Source organism: Embiotoca jacksoni, unplaced genomic scaffold (genome assembly GCF_022577435.1).
Source record: "Embiotoca jacksoni isolate LCO1_2020_lvr unplaced genomic scaffold, fEmbJac1.0.p SCAF_11, whole genome shotgun sequence".
Lineage (NCBI taxonomy): Eukaryota > Metazoa > Chordata > Actinopteri > Embiotocidae > Embiotoca > Embiotoca jacksoni.
The window spans coordinates 9647453-9667003 of NW_027185241.1; the positions used below are offsets into that span (position 1 = coordinate 9647453).

The window sequence follows — 19551 nt, forward strand, 5'->3', positions numbered from 1 at the left end:
GGAGGCAATTTTAACATTAGCCCTTCATTGTTTTATGGATTTTTTAATCTATCATTTATGAATATATTTGTTTTGTTTACTTGCCATGTCTGCTGATGGGAATGGGAATGGAAAAATGTACATTTTCTTTTTCATTTCTGTCCCATCTCTGAGCTGCCTCATGTTGTATACCATTGCTTTTTTTTATCCACCATGTCAGCTGTTGTTCATACACTAAACCAGGGCTTTTGCAAACAGCACAAGGAGTTAATGATTTAAAAGCACAGTAAATTATACTGAAAGCCCTTCCATCCAAACACATATGAAAGGGTGTGTGTGTGTGTGGGGGGGGGGGGGGGGGGGGGGGGGGGGGGGGGGGGGGGGAGACAGAGAGAAGTAGAGAGAAAAGGCAGGGGGGACAGAAAAGGGCTGGAACTGTGACACAGATCCAGCCAGCAGCTGTCTTGCAGTGAAAACACCAGGAGGTAAGCAGGAACGAAATGACAAGACTAGCTCCATCAACATCTTGTCAACACTGCTAGCTGATGTGTACAGACAATTTCATACCGCCACCAACTCCCTCCCCTTTTCTCCCTTTTTTTTTATATGGCTTTTTATTTCCTGTCCTCCTGCCAGCCAGCCAGCCAGCCAGCCAGTCACTTGCTATCTGTCTACACGGAGTCAGCTCTCAGCTCTTTGGCTCTTGGCTTCACATTGGGGCAACTATGTAAAAGCTGAATTATACTCGGAGAGATGCTTCTGCCCACTAGAAACCCTAAATATATGGGCCTACGACACTGAGTGTGCGTCTGTGTGCGTGTGAGAAGCAAGTGGGAGAAGACAGTGTAAGAATGAGCGTATCTATGGCACATTGTCGGCCACTGCAGCACAGTGACTGTGTGAACCAGTCACATGCGCTCAGACACTGACTGTGTCACATCAGCACTCTTAGTCCTCCTCCTTCCTCTCCTTGTATGCATACCACTCTATTACACTATCCACTGCATCTGCTGTAGCAGCTACCCAGGGAGAAACTCTGCCGCTGCTCATCCAAGCGATCAGCTTCACTGCTGCCCTGATGTGCGCAGCGCCCTATTCCAGCAGGGAAAAACCTTGTGGTGACAGCCTTGGAGACGGACTGATTACAGCATTCCATCAATCCCCTCTCAGGCTCGCTCCTTCGCAATTGGAAGCTGACAGGAGCCCACTTTTTCCATTTTTACCTTACCTCAGTTTTTTCTGATCTTTCTAACGTACAGTGGCTTTTTTTCCCCTGTTGTTCCCACTACTCTGCTTTCTTGAGTGCTGTGTTGACAAGCTGACACAAACCCCTGTGATTTTCACACCAGGGATACAGGGAGCGAGAGAAAGGGGACAGAGGATACAGGATAGAAGAGAGGAAGAGATGGGAGAGAAAGTGCAAGGGAGAGTCTGGAAAGAAATGAAAGTTGACACAGAGTCTGGAAAAGCAGAGTGATGGCAGAAAAATGCCACAGAGAGAGAGCAAATCAACAATTAGTAACACCTTCTATAACTCTCAGGGGGGGCTGCTGGGCATTGATTTAAGGGATCATGCCTCACTGACTGTAGACGTATGAGTGATAAGCAGAGGAATGAGAGGATGGGGCTGGATTGTAGATGGATGCAGGAATGGAAGAGAATGCCCTGGGTGGGGGTATCAGCAGAGCAGCAGGAGGAGGGGTGGGGGTTGGGGTGGCGGGGCTGGGTGGATGAGCGGGTCCACTCTCTAAAAAGGGCCATGGTCTGAGCCAAGATTTTCACAATAGAATAAAGGCTGAAAGGGGAGGCTAGGAGGATTAAACTCCAGCAAAACAGCTCTTAAAAAGCTGTTAGACTGCAATTTGGGCACAAAAATGCAGAATGGGAGGAAAGATAGTGAGAGTGGGTGGGTGGGAGTGCAGCTGGAATGCAACGTGGGAGAGAAAAGTATTGAAGAGGGCCCAGGCTGCATTATGAGGTGTGCGAGACGAGACCATCTGCAGAGACACAAGCTGGAGCTGCTTGCAACGGTCCAGGTCAAAGACAAAAACAGAGGTGCTCACACATGCAGTGCATGTGTTGGGTGCCATATACTGCTATGAGCTGGTGGGTGGTATCTGTTGTTAGCCTCCTTCAAGCACTCAGAAGTTCTGTGGGAGTCACGGTAATGAGCTTAGTAGCCAGATCAAACATGAGATGGGTGCAGTGTCCCCTTTGGGACATGCTCTTTGGTTCAGCTACTACTCAGCACTGTTTGTACACACACACACACACACACACACACACACACACACACACACACACACACACACACACACACACACACACACACACACACACACAGGAAAAGGAAGACAAAAGAGGCTGACTCAAAACAAAGGGATAATAATTCCATACAGAGAGAAATGGAGCTCCCATTTTCCAGCCCGATTTAGAAGCCTTATCTAGACAAGGCACAATGGATGGCATTTGGGGGAAAGGGGTTGTTTATTCCAAGCATGACACTTTTTTGCCAATTGCCTTGTTTTGTACTGGTTTTTTTTTAGTTTTTGTCTGTTTTCCTCCTCATTTTCTCCTCTCTGGCTCTTATTGTGAAAAACTCACCCCAACTGGGCTCAGGATTCTGCCTTTGCCACTGGGGCAAAAAATACGAGTATATTGGGTGCTATTTTTTAACATGTTGAATTATTACTGCACAGAGCAAATTGTCCAGTCAAGTTGAGAGCACTTGTATTTATAGACCCCACAGGACTGGATGTTGCACCGTTTGCTCTGGATGGGAATGAGGACATGGAATAAAATCAGGACTAAATTAGGGACTCTCTGCAAACACAGTTTCTCTCAACAACATAGATAGATAGATAGATAGATAGATAGATAGATAGATAGATAGATAGATAGATAGATAGATAGATAGATAGATAGATAGATAGATAGATAGATAGATAGATAGATAGATAGATAGATAGATAGATAGATAGATGGATGGATGGATGGATGGATGGATGGAGCAGCATACACACATGCAGGGCAAAGCAATACAAAATTACTGAATAAAAAATAGAGGCAGTAAAAAAATTTAAAAATGCACATTTTCTACAAATAAAAATAGAATAATATTAAATTAAACTAAACAACAGTGCAACGAATTAAACAAACAAACAACAGTGCAACGGTGTTATTGATGCATGATGGATTTGACCAGAGGTGAGCTATTGAACAGTCTGTTCTCAGCGGGCAGGAATGATCTCCTGTATCGGTCCTTGCAGAGCTGGATGAGTCTGTAGGAGAAAGTGCTCCGCTGTCCCTGCAGTAGGTGGTGGAGACAGACTTCTTGTAGACAGCGTTGATGTTGGTCTTCCAGTTCAGTCTGTTGTCAATGGACACACCCAGGTACTTGTACTCCTCCACTATGTCCACATCCTCTCCCAGAACACTCAGCGGTTGTGGAGCCGTCGTCTTCCTCCTGAAGTCGACCACCATCTCTCTGGTCTTGGCCACGTTCAGGAGCAGGTGATTTCTTCCCGCCCACTCCACAAAGTCCTCCACTACTGCCCTGAACTCGTCCTCCCGTCCATCCCTCATACACCCTACCACTGCAGAGTCATCAGAGAACTTCTGCAGATGGCAGGACTCTGAGTTGGACTGGAAGTCAGTGGTGTACAAGTTGAACAGGAAGGGAGACAGAACAGTTCCCTGAGGAGCTCCAATACCACTGACCACCGTATCAGACAAAACACTGCCCAGTCGGACAAACTGTGGTCTGCCTGTCAGGTAGTCAGTGATCCAGGAGACGGTGGACGCGTCCACCCCCCCACCAACCTGCAGCTTCTCACTCAGCAGCAGTGGTTGGATGGTGTTAAATTCACTGGAGAAATCAAAGAAAGTGATTCTCACAGAGCCACCGGTTCCGTCCAGGTGAGACAGCTCATTGCAGCAGGTAGATGATGGCATCGTCCACTCCCACATGAGGCTGGTACGCAAATTGCAGAGGGTCCATATGCGTTCGAGTGTTATTGTAAAACATGAGAAAATGAACAGAGTTAAGGTACTTTATGTTTTATTTGAAGGTTTGTGGTGAGGTGGTAGTAAACACACTGTGTGTTAGATCCACATTGTATCTAAAAAGGTCAGCTGCAGTGCCATTATCTTTCTCATTCTTTAACATCATGGCCGGGGAACACACACACACACACACACACACACACACACACACACACACACACACACACACACACACACACACACACACACACACACACACACACACACACACACACACACACACACACACACATAGAATGGTTGCTTCAATCTAATTCTATCAAGGCAGATGTCCAGTGGTGGATGGATCATTGCTGACATCTGTCCATCTCTTCCTGATCCTTCCTGATGTGGCTGTATCCCTATCAGTTCAGATGAAGGAGAGAGAGTGAGGGCAGTGCCCGGGTCAAGGCAAAGCTCCTTAATAGGTTGCGTCCAAGTTGGGGAGGCTGTTTTGCACTTAACTCCGACCGACCATGTGACAGAAACAGCAAAGTCACTGTGTCAAAGTAACCACTAAATGTGCCCTCCAGTGCCTGACAAGTTGCTTTCCCTATTAACACTGTCCCATCCTCCACACTCATTCACATAGTCAGATGCACCCATATACACACAGACGTAAACCCGCATCGCACATTTTCCGACAGGCAAACACACACACACACACACACACACACACACACACACACACACACACACACACACACACTGAGCTCACACAGTCAGACAGAAATGCGCACACACATAAACTTAGCCCCATGTGCATCCTGCGGCGTGAAATGATATTCCATTTTGAGAAATCCGGATTAAAATGTATCAGGCCAAATGTGTTTTGACCTTGTTACTGGGGAATAGAAAAGCACACACACTTGTACACACACACACTTGTACACACACACACACACACACACACACACACACACACACACACACACACACACACACACACACACACACACACACACACACACACACTCAGCGAGGTAAGAAACAGTGTAAATGTTGCATCTCTGGTGATGACAACTTCAAAACCAGATTTTAACACCATTTTATGTAACATTATGCACCTCGCATGTAGTACAACTAATCTACTCTGCACATGTTTACCTGCATAGCATTCAAGACAATTGGTAAATAAACACATCCACTGCAGAAATGTTGGAATTTCAAGGGGATTGAAGTCTTCCTTTTTGAATGCGATTCATTTTTGGCCTGGTGGAAAAACCCTGAAAACTATGCTGTGCGTTTGTGTACATGTATGTGTGTATGCGACATTGCAGTTCCCTACTTCTTCTGACTGCATTTCCTTCACTATTTCTTTGTCTGCTGCTGTTCCTCTCTCTCTCTCTCTCTCTCTCTCTCTCTCTCTCTCTCTCTCTCTCTCTCTCTCTCTCTCTCGCTGTCAGAAATGTATTCATGTAATTAAGCTGCTAATACACCGTCAAAGAATTGTCTAATTCAGCAAGGAGGAATTAAAGGAATCTGGCATGAGTCATTAGCCAGTCGAGATGTTCTGTTGAGCATTTTCAATAAGGGATCTGGAGAGCAATGAATCATTCGTATGGCATGAAGACATTCTCTACAGCACATGCTCTGTACTCTATATTTGTATGGCATATGTATACGTGTATGTGCGCGTGGTGTTAATTGTCCATTTGCGAGCATGAGAAATTGTACATGGGTGAAGTAAAGAGAAACAATCCAATGCATGTAATCCATCTAAACAATCATGCAAAGCAGTGAATTATCACCCATTGTAAACATTTAGATACTCTGGGCAAGATACTTAATTCCAATCAATGTTTGTACTGTTGCAAGTACAAAGAGGAAAATCCCCAACTCGTTCTGCAACGGGAGGAATATGAAAACGCTCGATAGCTCATAAAGGCAGAATGTTGGGGACAGGCAGGCACGCTGTCAAAACAGCAGTTTTGAAGGTATGATGGGAAAATGCCAGCCTTCACTAAATGCCTAATAGCCTGAGCTCGAAGACGTTTCACTTCTCATTGACGCTCTCAAATTGGCCTCTTTTGATCCATGGAGCGTGACACACATACAGTCTACCTGTTTGCACCCACAGCTTAATCGCCTTTGAAAACCCTTTGGTAAAATGATATACAGGCAGACAGTATTGGTGAGCTAACATGCATTGTTCTCTGACCCCCCCCCCCCCCTCAACTCTCTATTAACACCTCTTCTGGCCCAGATGGAGAAGAAGAGACAATGGGTGCATGTGAAAATGGGGTTTAAGGCAGTTCTTGAGAACCTCAAGGGTCTGAGTTGTGGAGAACTCACGTTCCTGATGAGCTCAATGTTTGGCGGCTTTAATTGTGCTGTTGGGTGATGGAGACGGGAGGGTGCAAAGGGTGAGGGAGGCGAGGGGTAAGGTTCAGTCCACGGTGCACCCCGAGATGAAGTGGTTAATTGAGTACCGAACAAACACTGCCAACAACCTCGGAAGCCCCCCCTCTTTCAAAAAAAAAAAAAAAAAAAAAGGGGGGGGGGGGGGAGACTAGAGCGAATACAGTGAGAAAAAAGGGGGAAGAGACGGATAAAAAGAAAAGGGGTGAGGGAGAGAAAAATCCCAGCAACCCTCTGGGGGGAAAAGCTGCTATTGAAAAGCTATTAAACTTGCATTTAGCAGGATTGATTGGAAATGAAGAGGCCTATTAAAAGAGAGGGACAAGGGGACAATAGCGCGTCTCTGGCCGCCGTATGTTGCCCTCCTTTCAGTGGTGGCTTTCTTTGCCGGGGGGGGGGGGGGGGGGGGGGGGGGGGATAGCCCTGTCTGTTTAAGCGCTCCCACCAAGAGAAGCAGTTCAGAGGGGGGGGGGGGGGGGGGGGTAGGCTTAGCATTGCCTGAATAGAGCCCTCTTTATCTTCCTCTGTCCCTCTTCCCTTCCATTCTCCACTGAGCAACAAAGAAAGAGAGAAGAAGGAGAATGAGAGTGAGAGTTTTTTTTTTTTTTTTTAAAGTCCTCTTACCAACTCACACAGACACCCCACTTAGATAACCAACTGCAGCTCGCTCTCCTCCTACCTTCCCCTACAGATTAGTTACCTCTGGAGAGTTGCCATGTTCCCCTGCCAGTAGGGTTTGTAATGCTCAATCTTTAGCATAGTGTCACAAACAGTTGGAGCTGTGAATCCGTATTCACGCTGTGTTTCTGTATGCGTGTGAAGGCGAGCCAGCCAATCCGGAGAGCCCGCACACCGTACTTAAACACAGCAGCGAAACGGCGGCAGGTGTCTCCTCCAACTTTCAGCAGGCTCAAACGGATGGCTCCCCCGGGAACTTTAATGGAGTTTTGATTGTTTAACATCCATTTTTACAAAAAGCACAATGAAATGTGGCAGATTTTTTTTCCTCCCCAGAAGTCTGCTTGCTTCATGTCACTGAGCATATGGTGCTGGGAAAGAGTTAAATAAGTTATGAGGAGCAGCTGACTCTACCGCCTACAAGCCACATTTAAGGCGGGAGGAGGAGAGGGGGGGGGGGGTCCTATTTTCACACGTAAGAGTGAGTGAGCCCACCTGCTTTTTTCACACCTCTTACAGTTTTCTTAAACTACATCTCTGTTGGCACCGCAGCAATATAATGCCATTACCCTCTGAACTGTATATCTTACAGCTATTTTGTGTGTGAATTGTCGATATATCATCATGGAAAATGTGATTTATAAGAGATATAATATTCACATTATCCCTTTTCCTCTCCCCCCATAGCAGCCACCCAAGCAGCCTACTTCTCCCAGCAGCCCAAGGACCAGGTGGTCATATCTGGTCAGTCAGTGACTCTCCCTTGTGTCATTGTGGGTTACCGAGGGATGGTACAGTGGACCAAAGATGGCCTGGCTCTGGGTGGAGAGAGAGACTTACCAGGTACACTGACCTCTTACCTTCTTTCTGTCTGTCTGTCTGTCTCTCTTTTTCCCCCACTGCCGTCTCTGTGTTTATTGCTCTCTCAGTCTCTGTCTGTCTTGCCACGATCAATGCCAGGTCTCATTAGAAATCAAGTCTCTCTCTGTCAACCGTTGGGGTTTTACACAAATGAATGGTGAGAGAACAATGTACTGCAGACAGGTCGGATACTGCTGCACACACCGAAACTTCAATTTGTTGTTTAGCATTTTAAGAGTCTTGTAGGAAGGTGGATAATCAATTGGCTTTTGTCACGCACTGACATTTAAATGTGTGGCAGCTGAGAGAGAAGGTGGAGAGGCTTCCTCTTGACCTTAGCCATCCCATCTTTATTGTGTCTGTGTTTAAAGGACAGTGTCCTCATGCAGCAGCTTTCTCACGTGTTGCATTTCTAGCCTGACGCTGCTCTGCGAGCACAATGGCTCAATGCTTGGCCCTGTGAGGCGCTGCATGCTTTCATTTGTCTCTTAAAGAGCCTTGCCACGTTTCTCTTGCCTTTGTTCGGGGCACAAGTCTGTTCATTTTGTAGTCCTTTCATTATGCGTTTGTTGTTGTTTGGTTTGCTTGTCTCTGACTCTATTCTCTGTGCTGGCTTCATGCAGGCTGGACGCGCTACTCCTTAATGGGCGACCCGCTATCAGGCGAGCACAGCTTGCTGATCGATTCAGCAGAGTTGGCGGATGACGCGGTGTATGAGTGTCAGGCTACACAGGCGGGACTGCGCTCCCACCATGCCAAGCTCACTGTACTAGGTAAGATACACAGCTCACGCATGATCTTCGCAGCCAGCCCTCTTGCCAAGGCCTCCAGGCTGGCTGAGCTTGGGAAAAACCAGGGGAGTGTCTTCATCACAAAGCACAAAAGCCTGTAGACAAATATACTAATAACACATGTACAGCACACCAAATAATCATATTCTGAACACTTCGGGGACCAAACTACATTAAAATACCCTTGTGATTTGCAATTCATAGAATCATTTCTTATCACCACGCATAGATAACGTGGTTGTAAATCTAGTTTCCTGGTGAAAAACATGTCTTGAAAGCATAATTCAAACCAAGCAAGAAATTGGGGGGGTTGGAGTCTACTCTCAGTAGCGATAATCAAGACTGTGGACGTCTAGGATAATGTGATTGCTGCAGTCACAAATGACTTGCGTAGTCGCTTGAAAGTCAGGGTCTGCACAGTTAGCACATTTTACAGTGAGCCACAACATTTGTCAACCGCAAGGCGTTTTTTACATTAACGTGATGTGAGTGATCTACTTCTTCACACAGACGTTCAGAGGTGGGGTGGGGGTGAGGGACGAGGGGGACCACCAGGTCTTGAGGGAATCGGAATTGGAAAAGCACTGCTGGCATCTGGTGGCATGCAAAGGAATATCACTCTATTAATTAGTTCTGTCAATTGACCATAAATTCCCCTTCAGGCCAGTATTGTTCAGAAAGAGGAGGGAACACACAATTATACAGACTTGTTGCTGCAGCTTACGCCACAGCACAATACGAAGCTTTCACCACAGAGCCTGCTGTCCTTGAATCTATCTGTTGCCATTAAGGTGTGTATTCCGAGTTCATTGAGGCAGGTTGACGGGCGGCACAGATGAGGTTACCATGGGAAGGCAAACAGATTGAGATCACAAGCGGTATGTAGGAACATTTCAGCTAAATGAATAGATTCAGAGAGCTCACCCATGCTCATCTGCCCACCTTTCTGTCTACTGTCACTGTCAAAGCTGCACAGAGTAGCACAAAGCAGTGTGGCCATCACAAGCCCACGCACAACCATACAAACGCATTTGTGGAGGCTGTTGTGAAAATTGATAAAACTGCCGCTTTTACATTAAATGCACTCTGAAAGAGCATAGTGGTTCATGAACATTGTATGAATTCCATAAAGGAAACTAGTTGCATTGCTCAGGAGCCTGCAGTGTATGTTTTTGTATAAGGAGTGTTTCAGAGGGAAGGGGGTGGGGGACTTTTTCTGTGCATGCGTGTGTGTAAATCAATGTGGCCAGATGAGACCAAAGCAATCCTGCACAGTCAAAGGAGTCAACGGAGGTAGTGCAGTCAGGGGAATCGGCATGGAAATTAAAATCACCTAGCACTCGGATTCCATTAGTGTCCGTGCCGCGGCAGCGGAAGGACCTCTGACAATTCAGATACACACAGTGAAATTGGTTCGGTGGAGGGTGTGAGAAAGGCCAGCACAAACCCCATGTTTACGCCTTCTCTTATTGGCTGGGGAGATAGACACCTTCATCAGGGGTGGCACGCTTGGCTTGCTAGTGGTGCGTGCGAAACCATGCAAATAAATGAACAAATAAGCAATTCAGTTGAAACATCACTCTACAAGAGTAAGAGCAAATAGAGCAATAATGCTAGTCCCAAGAAAGGAAATAAATAAGGTTGAGTGTGTTCTTTTTCCAAATGACAACTGTTCTTGGTCTTTTCTCCCATCTAAAACTACATCTTGTTAAATAGACACTTGGCAATAACAAAGTATTGTTATATATTGATGCTGAGCTAAGAGCAACAGCAAGCTCAATATCAGTTTTACTTCTTTGTGGCTCTGCACTCGCCTGGAGCTGTAATGAGTCTTTTTGTTTTGAGTGGTGTGTTTGTTCTACTTTACAGTTCCTCCTTCTGACCCGGTGGTGGAGGGTGGCCCCGTTGTACGTCTTAAGGCCCACACACCACACAACCTCACCTGCAGAGCCTCAGGAGCCAAACCTGCTGCTGAGATCACCTGGTACAGAGATGGCGAGGTCATGGAGAAGGCAATTTATTCCAAGGTACAGTGAGAACAGATCTGTGCCCAGCATTATCATTCAATCACTCACACCCACGTGATATTACAAAATGTAACAGCGGGCAGAAATAAATGCAAAGCTATTCAAAACAGAAATATTGTCTCCGAGGGTATAATACTCCATCTCTGTTTCTCCCATTTCTCTTCTTATTTTCCCCATCTTTCCTACATGGTATCTAACAGTTTTTTAGTTTTTTTTTTTTTTTCTATCGGCACCCTTCTTTCGCAAGATTTGTTCGCTCACTCTCTGCAGTCCCCCTCCCATTTCCACTCATGCCTGACCCCCTCTCCTCCCACCCCACCTTCCCCCTCCCCTGCTCCCCCCCTCCACACACACACACACACACACACACACACACACACACACACACACACACACACACACACTCTCCAACCCCTCTTCAACCCCCCTTTGCGCGCTAATGCAGCGACACTACAGCATAACTGGAGCATGCCAAAGCTCAGACAGGCATGAGTGTTTCATACAGTAGAGTTTCTGCAGAGAAGAAATCACCCAAAACAATGTAGAAATACAATAGGGATGCGCCGGAGCGTAAGCCAGCCGCGGCTGGGAAAGTGTCACATTTTTCATGCTCTCTGACCACGCTAAACGACGGTAAACGCCACGTTTAAGGAAGCGAGAGCCTGCAGTGATAAGGGAGGGAGTAGGGTTGGAGGGGAGAGGGAGAAGAGGATATGATGTGAGGCGCTACAGAAAAGGAGGAGTAGAGAGGGGGGGGGGGGTGAACACAGAGTTAACTGGTCAGATAGCTTTGCGAAAAACAAAGAAAATATCCAACGTTTAGAAGTGACACCAGGGCTTTGTCCGAGGGAGAGGAGGTGATAGGGAGTGATGTGATTTGATCTAGCATAAAAATGCTTTTTTTGTGTCGGGCTGAGGAAGTGAAAGACCTGCTCCATTGATTTGGCTGTCCAGGGAAAAGGTTCAGCTTGCCCTTGCTCTTTTCCAAAGATGGGTGACACTTCTTCCTTACTGTCACCACCACCCCCCCCCCCCGAAAAAAAATAATCAGTTTTTCTTTTTTTTCCTGTGTGTGTGTATGAGGAAGAGAGGGAGAAAGTGAGAGCAGTGAGCCATATCCTCAGAATCTACACCTTTCCTCACTTAGGCGTATTGATCTCTGTGAGCAGTAAATAGATTTAAAAGATGATGACAAACAAGGAGCGCTGACAGGGAACACTCTCAGAAATGTGGGAACAGCACAATATCCCCTGCTGCATCATAAAATATATGATTTAACTGCCATGCCAAAGAACAGGATGGCAATTTTAATGCTCCACATATGAAAAAAAATAAGACCTGCGGTGTCATAGAGATATTCCTGAGTGGTGCGATCACCAATGGCGAGTGACTTGTTGTGTGCGGCATCGAGCTGATTTTCAGTTCTACCTTGTTGTCCATCTCTATAGATTACAATGGAGGACAGGAAGAGGGAGGCGGCTGTCAGTATGCTTCCGATCATCCCGGAGGACAGCGACTCCGGACGCACCTACACCTGCAGGGTTCTCAACCAAGCTGCCCCTGCTGGACGACAGACATCAGTCACTATCAATGTCCAGCGTGAGTCCAGCCTCAACCTACCTATGAAGACCTTTAAAATATCACACTGTAGCAGAGTGCATGTGATGAACAGTGTTCTGTGGAGCAGAATTAATGCTGCTGCACTGTTAAAGCCAGCTTTGGCCCTCCATTGATGTCAGTAACATGAAAGTTTTGGCTTCTTACAGACCCTCCTTCAGTGACCCTATCAGTCCAACCTCAGACTGTGACAGAGGGAGCAAAGGTTCTCTTCATCTGCTCTGCCTCGGCCAATCCCGAAATCACAGGATACAGGTACACATCCTTCGTTTTAATCGTTCAGTCTGATATTCTGCCCTAAACACGGAAATCTACGATACTAGAACAGCACAATCGTGTAACTAAGATATGATACGCAGCAAAACATGGCAGAGCAGAGAGGAAATCAAGAAAATCAGAACAAAGGATGCCAAGTGTTTAGTCGACTCATTGGCTTAAATTGGCTGCTTGATTGGCACAAGCCACGAATCAGCTAACAGCCACTTTGATACGCATGGCTAAGTGCCTTCCCTGAACTAATGCGACTGTATAATTTGATTATTCATCTGTCCCAGGTGGTCGAAAGGAGGAGTTCCCATCTCTGAAGCAAATGGGGACAGTCTTGAGGTGACAGTGGACTACTCTTACTTCACAGACCCTATCTCCTGTGAGGTGTCCAACTCTGTGGGAAGCACCAATGTCAGCACTCTGGTCGATGTCCAATGTGAGTTTAACTCAGATACTGTACACATTGTGGCTGTGTATTTTTTTTTAGCTATATGTTGATCTTATGTTGAACTGGCTGTTGCTTCACCCTAGTTGGCCCCAGACTGCTGTCGGAGCCTAAGCCAATGACAGTGGATATAGGAATGGACGCAGCCTTCACTTGTGCATGGACTGGAAACCCTCCACTAACCCTGGCCTGGACTAAGCAAGGCTCCAGTGTGGTAAGGGAACACACAGGAGTAACCACTTTATCTGGATGGTAACGCTTCAACAGCACCCCTCAACAATATTTCCTCCAGAGAGAAACATTCACACATGGCCTTGAGGCATGAAACCCTCACACATTCTTTTTCAGGCTGAGTCTTCAACATCTCCTCTCACCACGCTCCCTAGGGGCTAAAGCCTCTGGCAGAAAACTGTCTGTCCACTGACATAGTCATACAGCTTCATCAGGGCACATGACATAACTTTCATACCTCCAACACAATCAATCGTTTAATCAATCAATCAGTCAACGACTGACCCAATGTGCGGTTCAAACAACGCACATTTCCAAATGTGGTGCAACTTTTAGAGACGCTTCTCAGATATTATAAAGGCCCGGCTGCACTTGAGTAGCCATCTCCTCAAAGTCAATTTCGTAGGTGGAACAAATGGGACATTTCCACCTTCATTTTACATCATCCTGGTAAAAGTCTTTCAGCGCACACCCCATTAGTGGGGGCCTCCCAGAGGAGCTTCTCTACTGGCAACTAATATAATTTCTGAAGCTATGCTGGAGAAAGCACCCCCAGAAAGAATGCTGCTGGATGGCATAAGCAATGCTCTCATCTCAGAGAGAGGGAAATGCACAAGCATTTTTCTAATCCACCCACTGCCACTGTCCCTCACACAGCCACAAGTAATGGATTAATTGGGTTACCCCATAAGTGTGTTGAAATAAAAAAAAAATAATTGGAGAGAGAGTGTGGGGTGGGGGGGGTGGAGGGGGATGGAGTGGGGGTAAATGGATTAATCACAGCTTGATGGAATGACAGGATCAATGAGCTAAGGAGTGAGTGAGTGTAGCAGCTCCAAAGGCTAGGGCCCACTCACACATTGTATGCTCCGCTCTGTCCCTTCTGTTTAATTACAACAATCTCCCCAGCAGCACGGTCACTCAGCGGTGGCTGGAGTGCTTAATGCTGTGATTAAAGCTCTTCACAATGAAATTAAACTCAAACCACCAGCATTTGTTACAATGGTCAGCCCACCTCTGTGCTGCCTCCACAACAAGTGAGCCGCTAATAAAGGTCCGGGTTTCCTTTGTCTGCCTCTTCTCCGCACCAACTCGTTCCTTCTCGCTTTTTACTCTCTCTAACACACTTCTCACTTGTCTTTCTGGATCTCTCACTAGGTCCTCAGCAACGGCAACACCTTGCAGCTGAAGGCTGTTACCCAGGAGGATGCCGGGACATACACATGCAAGGCCATTGTACCCCGGATTGGAGTAGCGGAAAGAGATGTCACCCTAACTGTAAATGGTGAGTGGACCCTCCAGTGGTGGAAAGTTTTTGAGTACACTTACTCAAGTACTGTACTTTAATAAATGCATTTAATACTTGGGTATTTGCATTTTATGCTACTTTATATTTCTACTTCATTACATTTCAGATCAGTCCATTACATATATTTGACAGCTGTAGTAACAGAGTACTTTATAGATTAAGATTCTCAATTATAAAACATTTAAAAGCTCCCAGTGGCTGCAAACTGTTTTTTGGTTTGGGCCCTTTGTCACCTTCCAGATGTTTATCCTCATCAATAAAAAGGCATTTCCTCTGTAAAGTATTTCAAGATTTCATCAATAAAAACTACAACTGCATGCAGAAATACTTGGAAGTGCAATGTTCTTTAAACGGAACGAATACATTGCCATTATCAATTTTATAAGGGAACCAGAAGTATATATTAACACTGCAGAGGTAACTATAGAACGTGCCAAAAAGAACAACACACAAACATGCAGACGTGAAATCTTCTTCAATAAAATAAACTGAGAAACTATATTTCAAGAGTGTAAAATAAGAGCTTGTCAAAAAGATCAACTGGAGGGAACACATTTGTAGCCACAGCCTCACTTGTTGATGACATTTGAATGATGATAAGTGGTGATGCTGCTGTGCCTACAGAGCTGCTGGTTGCGTGCTGTGTCTCTTACCTTAATTGCTGGTGAATGGTTGTTGGTCATGGCTGCATCCTGTTCCTGAGTCTGCAGACCAGCTGGTTGTGTGTGTTGTTTATCTTGCGTAACCAAACTGCTGTTAGAAGGTTGTAGGTCAGCATCTTCCTCTTGATCCTGGACTCCTCCATGCATATATTTCAGCATTGACCCTACATTAATTCAGAAATACAAGGGAATTGATTATCATATATATATATACAGAGTTAAATATGTTTTCAAGATACTTAAACTTCAAGAATTAACTAAGCATTAAGGAAGATAGTCAAAAGGTTTAAAAACACACTAAATCTAAGTAGCTATGAATATACTAATCAAAACAGTTACGTGCATGTATTATTATTCAAACCTGACATGATTAGCAAAACTTTGTTTTAATTTTGCATTTGTAGGCTACAGGTATGAAAAAAAGCATAAAATGCTACAATTAAAGGAAACCCTTAGATCCCCTGAGCAAAAGAAAACATTATAATCCATAATAAATCCATTTAAAATGCATATCTAGATAAGAAATTGTTGTGCAAAGACAACATTTCAACTGTCTTTCTAAAGAACGTACCAGCTGCAGTCAATTCACCAGCTGATGTTGACCTTACCATAAACAAGACAAAAGGTAGTAACCTACTCAAATCTCCCGCTCACTCACTCAGATGTTTGCTACATAATTTGATTGTTGTGCTTCTAAGTAATCATGCACCGCATATTCATCTGTTGCATAACAGACTCAAAACTTCTGCACATAATGCACGGACACCATCGTTGCTCTTTTTGGATAAGAACACGCTCAGACTACACGGTGTAATCATAAATGCACCGTAAATCAAATCGAACACGGCCGTTGCGCACTTACTTGAAATGGCGATTTGAATGCGTCACCAGCCAAAATATCTGCCAACTTTGTTTGCTCATTTTACTACAAAAAAAAAATGGGTTTTTTTTATGTGCGAGTTTCACGCATATACCAAATATACTACTGGCTTCTATCCAACAACTGCATAGTGGTAACTGGTTAGTGGAGACATGTGCACAACTCATATTTGTATAGTCTACAAATTTGCCAAAGCAAATTTCAAATATCCACAATATCAATCTTACCAGGACCATTGACATCACATTCATGTGTATGGTTACTCATGACAAAATATCTGCAACATCATTTGACCAAGTCAAAACTGTTACATATTATGTAATTACATTTTGACTATAGTTGCATTTCCTGTTTCAGATATTTACAATTTCATTCAGGCTATCTACATGTCATTTTGTAGGTAGGCTAGCTTAATTTTAACTGCCAGTTATGTCACATCTGTCTAAGGACATTTTTTACCCCCAAAGGAGTACTTTGACTTTTGATAGCTACTTAAAATACAGTTTCCAGAGATTTGAATGAAGGATTTTCACTGGTAACATAGAGTAAGTTTACATCCTTCTGCTGGTACTTTTACTAAAAGGTCTGCATTTCTTCCTCCATTAAGCTTCTTTCAGTGTCTCATGTAAAGTTTGGAATGATCTGTTGACTAAGTAACATGGAAATGTATATCTGACAATTATGGTAATAGTCGACATTTAAATAAAAAAAAAAAAAAAAAAAAAATCACATTTTCCCCTTTCATTTCTCTTTCTTCCTCTCACCAGGTCCACCCATCATCACAGCAGAAGCCACACAGCATGCCGTCAAGCACTCCAAGGGCAAGCTGGAGTGCCGTGTGGGAAGCAGCCCCCCACCCGATAAGATTGTAAGTGAGCCTCTTATTTGTGTTACGGGTCATTCACTTATCTTTGGGAGCTTACACACTCCATGTTCCTCCTAGCCACACCCACACGAGAGTGCACACTCAGAGGAGCTTTACCCCTGACCTCACCTTCACACCTTTGCACCAGCACATCCCCATCTCACTTGCTAACACACACACACACACACACACACACACACACACACACACACACACACACACACACACACACACACACACACACACACACACACACATATTCACAGCTGTAATTGCACAGGTATTGACTGGAACAATTGTAGAGTTAGGGGAGCTGTGGAAGACTGGCTTCCTGCAGGTTTCAGCCAAACCACGTTCAATTAGCGGCCCAAGAGGCATCACTCGGCTGACCCTGTTGAACTGATGAACGTACGCTGGGCTGAGAAAGGATAATTAGGGTGGAGTAAGAGACCGGTGCCCTGCTGGCCCTGTGCTAGAGACAGCAGAGAGGAGCCTTATTTCATAGTGCAGCTACCTAACCCTCCTTAGGCCTCACCTGCAGGGCAGACGTGGGAGGCAGCTTAAACATGAGCCTATGAGCTGTGTCTGCCACGGAGCACCTCAGAGGTCGGCAGAGAGGAAGTAGAACAGAGAGAGAAACCGGTGTTCAGTCAGCGGCAGGCGGGGATCTGAGGATAAACAGTAGTGTGGGCCTCAGCTTTGTTCACTGGTGAGGAATTTTTCATAAAACAGTGACTTACCCCCTGTTGTCTTTTCTCTTGCTCTGCTCTACAGGTGTGGACCTTTGGGGAAATGAGCCTGTCCTCTGGCTCCTCTGGTCGTTACTCAGTGCAGACAGTAACCAGCGACCATGGAGTCTTGTCCTCTCTGGTGCTATCGGAGACTCTGGCACAAGATTTCCAACTGCGCTACAACTGCACCGCTTGGAACCGCTTCGGGACAGGCACTGCCCTGGTCACTCTGAAAGAACAAGGTTCGCACTAACAGGAGTAGTTTTAGTTCTAGTGATACTCTCAATCTTTGCTGTGAAGGGGGCCAGATTAGGTAAAAGCAGTGCCCCTGTCTTGTGCTTATCTTAATTATGCTCTTCTAATCGATATGATTTAATCAGGAGATGGCTTCTTTAATGAATATGTTTGCCCCATAACATAGATATTGATTGGGGACAAAAGTCAATTAGAGGAACCCACATGTGTTTGCAGTTGGGATCATATTCTCTATCACTGTCTCAGAGCCAAGCTCAGCATCTGAAGCTGCAGCTGCCTTAAGTGGCCTTAAAATTAGACGGTAGTACTACTACTCTGATGCTATTGGAAACCTTTGTTGCAGCAGACACCAAAAATAAGGTCCTCACCAGTAATTTACATCAACGTAGCAGAGCGAGGTCTCCAGAGAAATGGGCAGCGGTATCTCCTGGAATCTCTAATTAGATTACTGTCTATTGCTTCATTGCATGTCAGGCCTTGTTACCCTTCTTTCAGAGAGATTAGAGACAATAGCCAGGCTGTGAGATGCTGGATCGTCCGCATGAGCATATGCCACAGTAGCAGTGAGAAGACCAGGGCTTACTGCAGATAAATTTATAGGCACTAACGCGTTTCGAGGATTAGCATGACAAATTAATGGATCTCTTTCTTTTTTTCTTTCATTTGCTGCGATATGCACTTTCTTGACACCGACACTTATGCTCTACTATCTCTCATTTCATCCTTTCCTTTCCCTTGACAACCATCTACCCCCACCCTCTTCGCCACACTTTTCTTCTATCGCTGTTCTCCTTACAGAAGCCCTGCCTATGCTGATAATTGTCGGTGGAGCAGTGGGTGGAGGCTGTGTCCTGCTCATCTGTGTCATCACTCTGGTCTCCCTGTGTTGCAGGCACACAGGCAAAGGTGAGCTCAACGGTTAGTATGGGCAAGAGGGTCAACAGCCAACTCTTCAAATCCAACAAATTGAACTATTTTTTGTGAGCTACAAATTGAACAGGTTATGTTCAATTTTGTGCAGTTTTCACTTTAGCGTTTAAGTAGAATTTTTGCTCAGTAATGTCAAGTCAAACTCCTTTCAATCCCCACAGGTAAGAGGTGTACTCGTCTTTCCAAGAGTGACATCAGAGTTCAGATTGTTCACAGTGATCACAACGCTACACGTGGCAATGATGATGAGGAGGATGTCAAAGAACCAATGGTAGGTTCATTTGTTCACCTTCTCTGTGTGTCAGATAGCTCTATTGAAGATGGGGGAAATCCCATTAACACTGTAACATAATGCTCTGACTTTCTTGTGTTCTTGTTAAAGTAAGATCTTGTTCATCCTAGTAATTCTTCAAAAATGCTTTGTCTTCCCTCAGGCTCCAAACAGCAGTGAGTCTCCTGGGACATCGCGAACAGAACACAGCGACCTCCTGGAGGAGGAGGAGGATGAAAGATCGGACATCAAGGTAAAACTGAAAACACAAAGAAACACTCTGAGTAGTATACGTATGTATAAGTATACGTATTTCTCATCCTTTGCACATAATACTAAATTAATGT

General features: G+C 45.2%; 1 protein-coding gene across 2 annotated transcripts in view; it reads left to right on the forward strand.

Annotated features, from left to right (window-relative positions):
* Window positions 1-19551, forward strand: part of kirrel3l (kirre like nephrin family adhesion molecule 3, like) — a 36076-nt gene that overhangs the window by 14189 nt on the left and 2336 nt on the right. The window contains exons 2-14 of one of the 2 annotated variants that reach the window (XM_069143048.1): window positions 7750-7905; window positions 8547-8696; window positions 10584-10741; window positions 12190-12340; window positions 12508-12613; window positions 12913-13061; window positions 13157-13284; window positions 14460-14586; window positions 16920-17020; window positions 17792-17990; window positions 18802-18921; window positions 19095-19204; window positions 19368-19457. In XM_069143048.1, the coding sequence (XP_068999149.1) occupies window positions 7750-7905; window positions 8547-8696; window positions 10584-10741; window positions 12190-12340; window positions 12508-12613; window positions 12913-13061; window positions 13157-13284; window positions 14460-14586; window positions 16920-17020; window positions 17792-17990; window positions 18802-18921; window positions 19095-19204; window positions 19368-19457 (1745 nt within the window). The remainder of the gene's footprint in view (window positions 1-7749; window positions 7906-8546; window positions 8697-10583; window positions 10742-12189; window positions 12341-12507; window positions 12614-12912; window positions 13062-13156; window positions 13285-14459; window positions 14587-16919; window positions 17021-17791; window positions 17991-18801; window positions 18922-19094; window positions 19205-19367; window positions 19458-19551) is intronic. The other variant, XM_069143049.1, reaches the window with a different exon arrangement.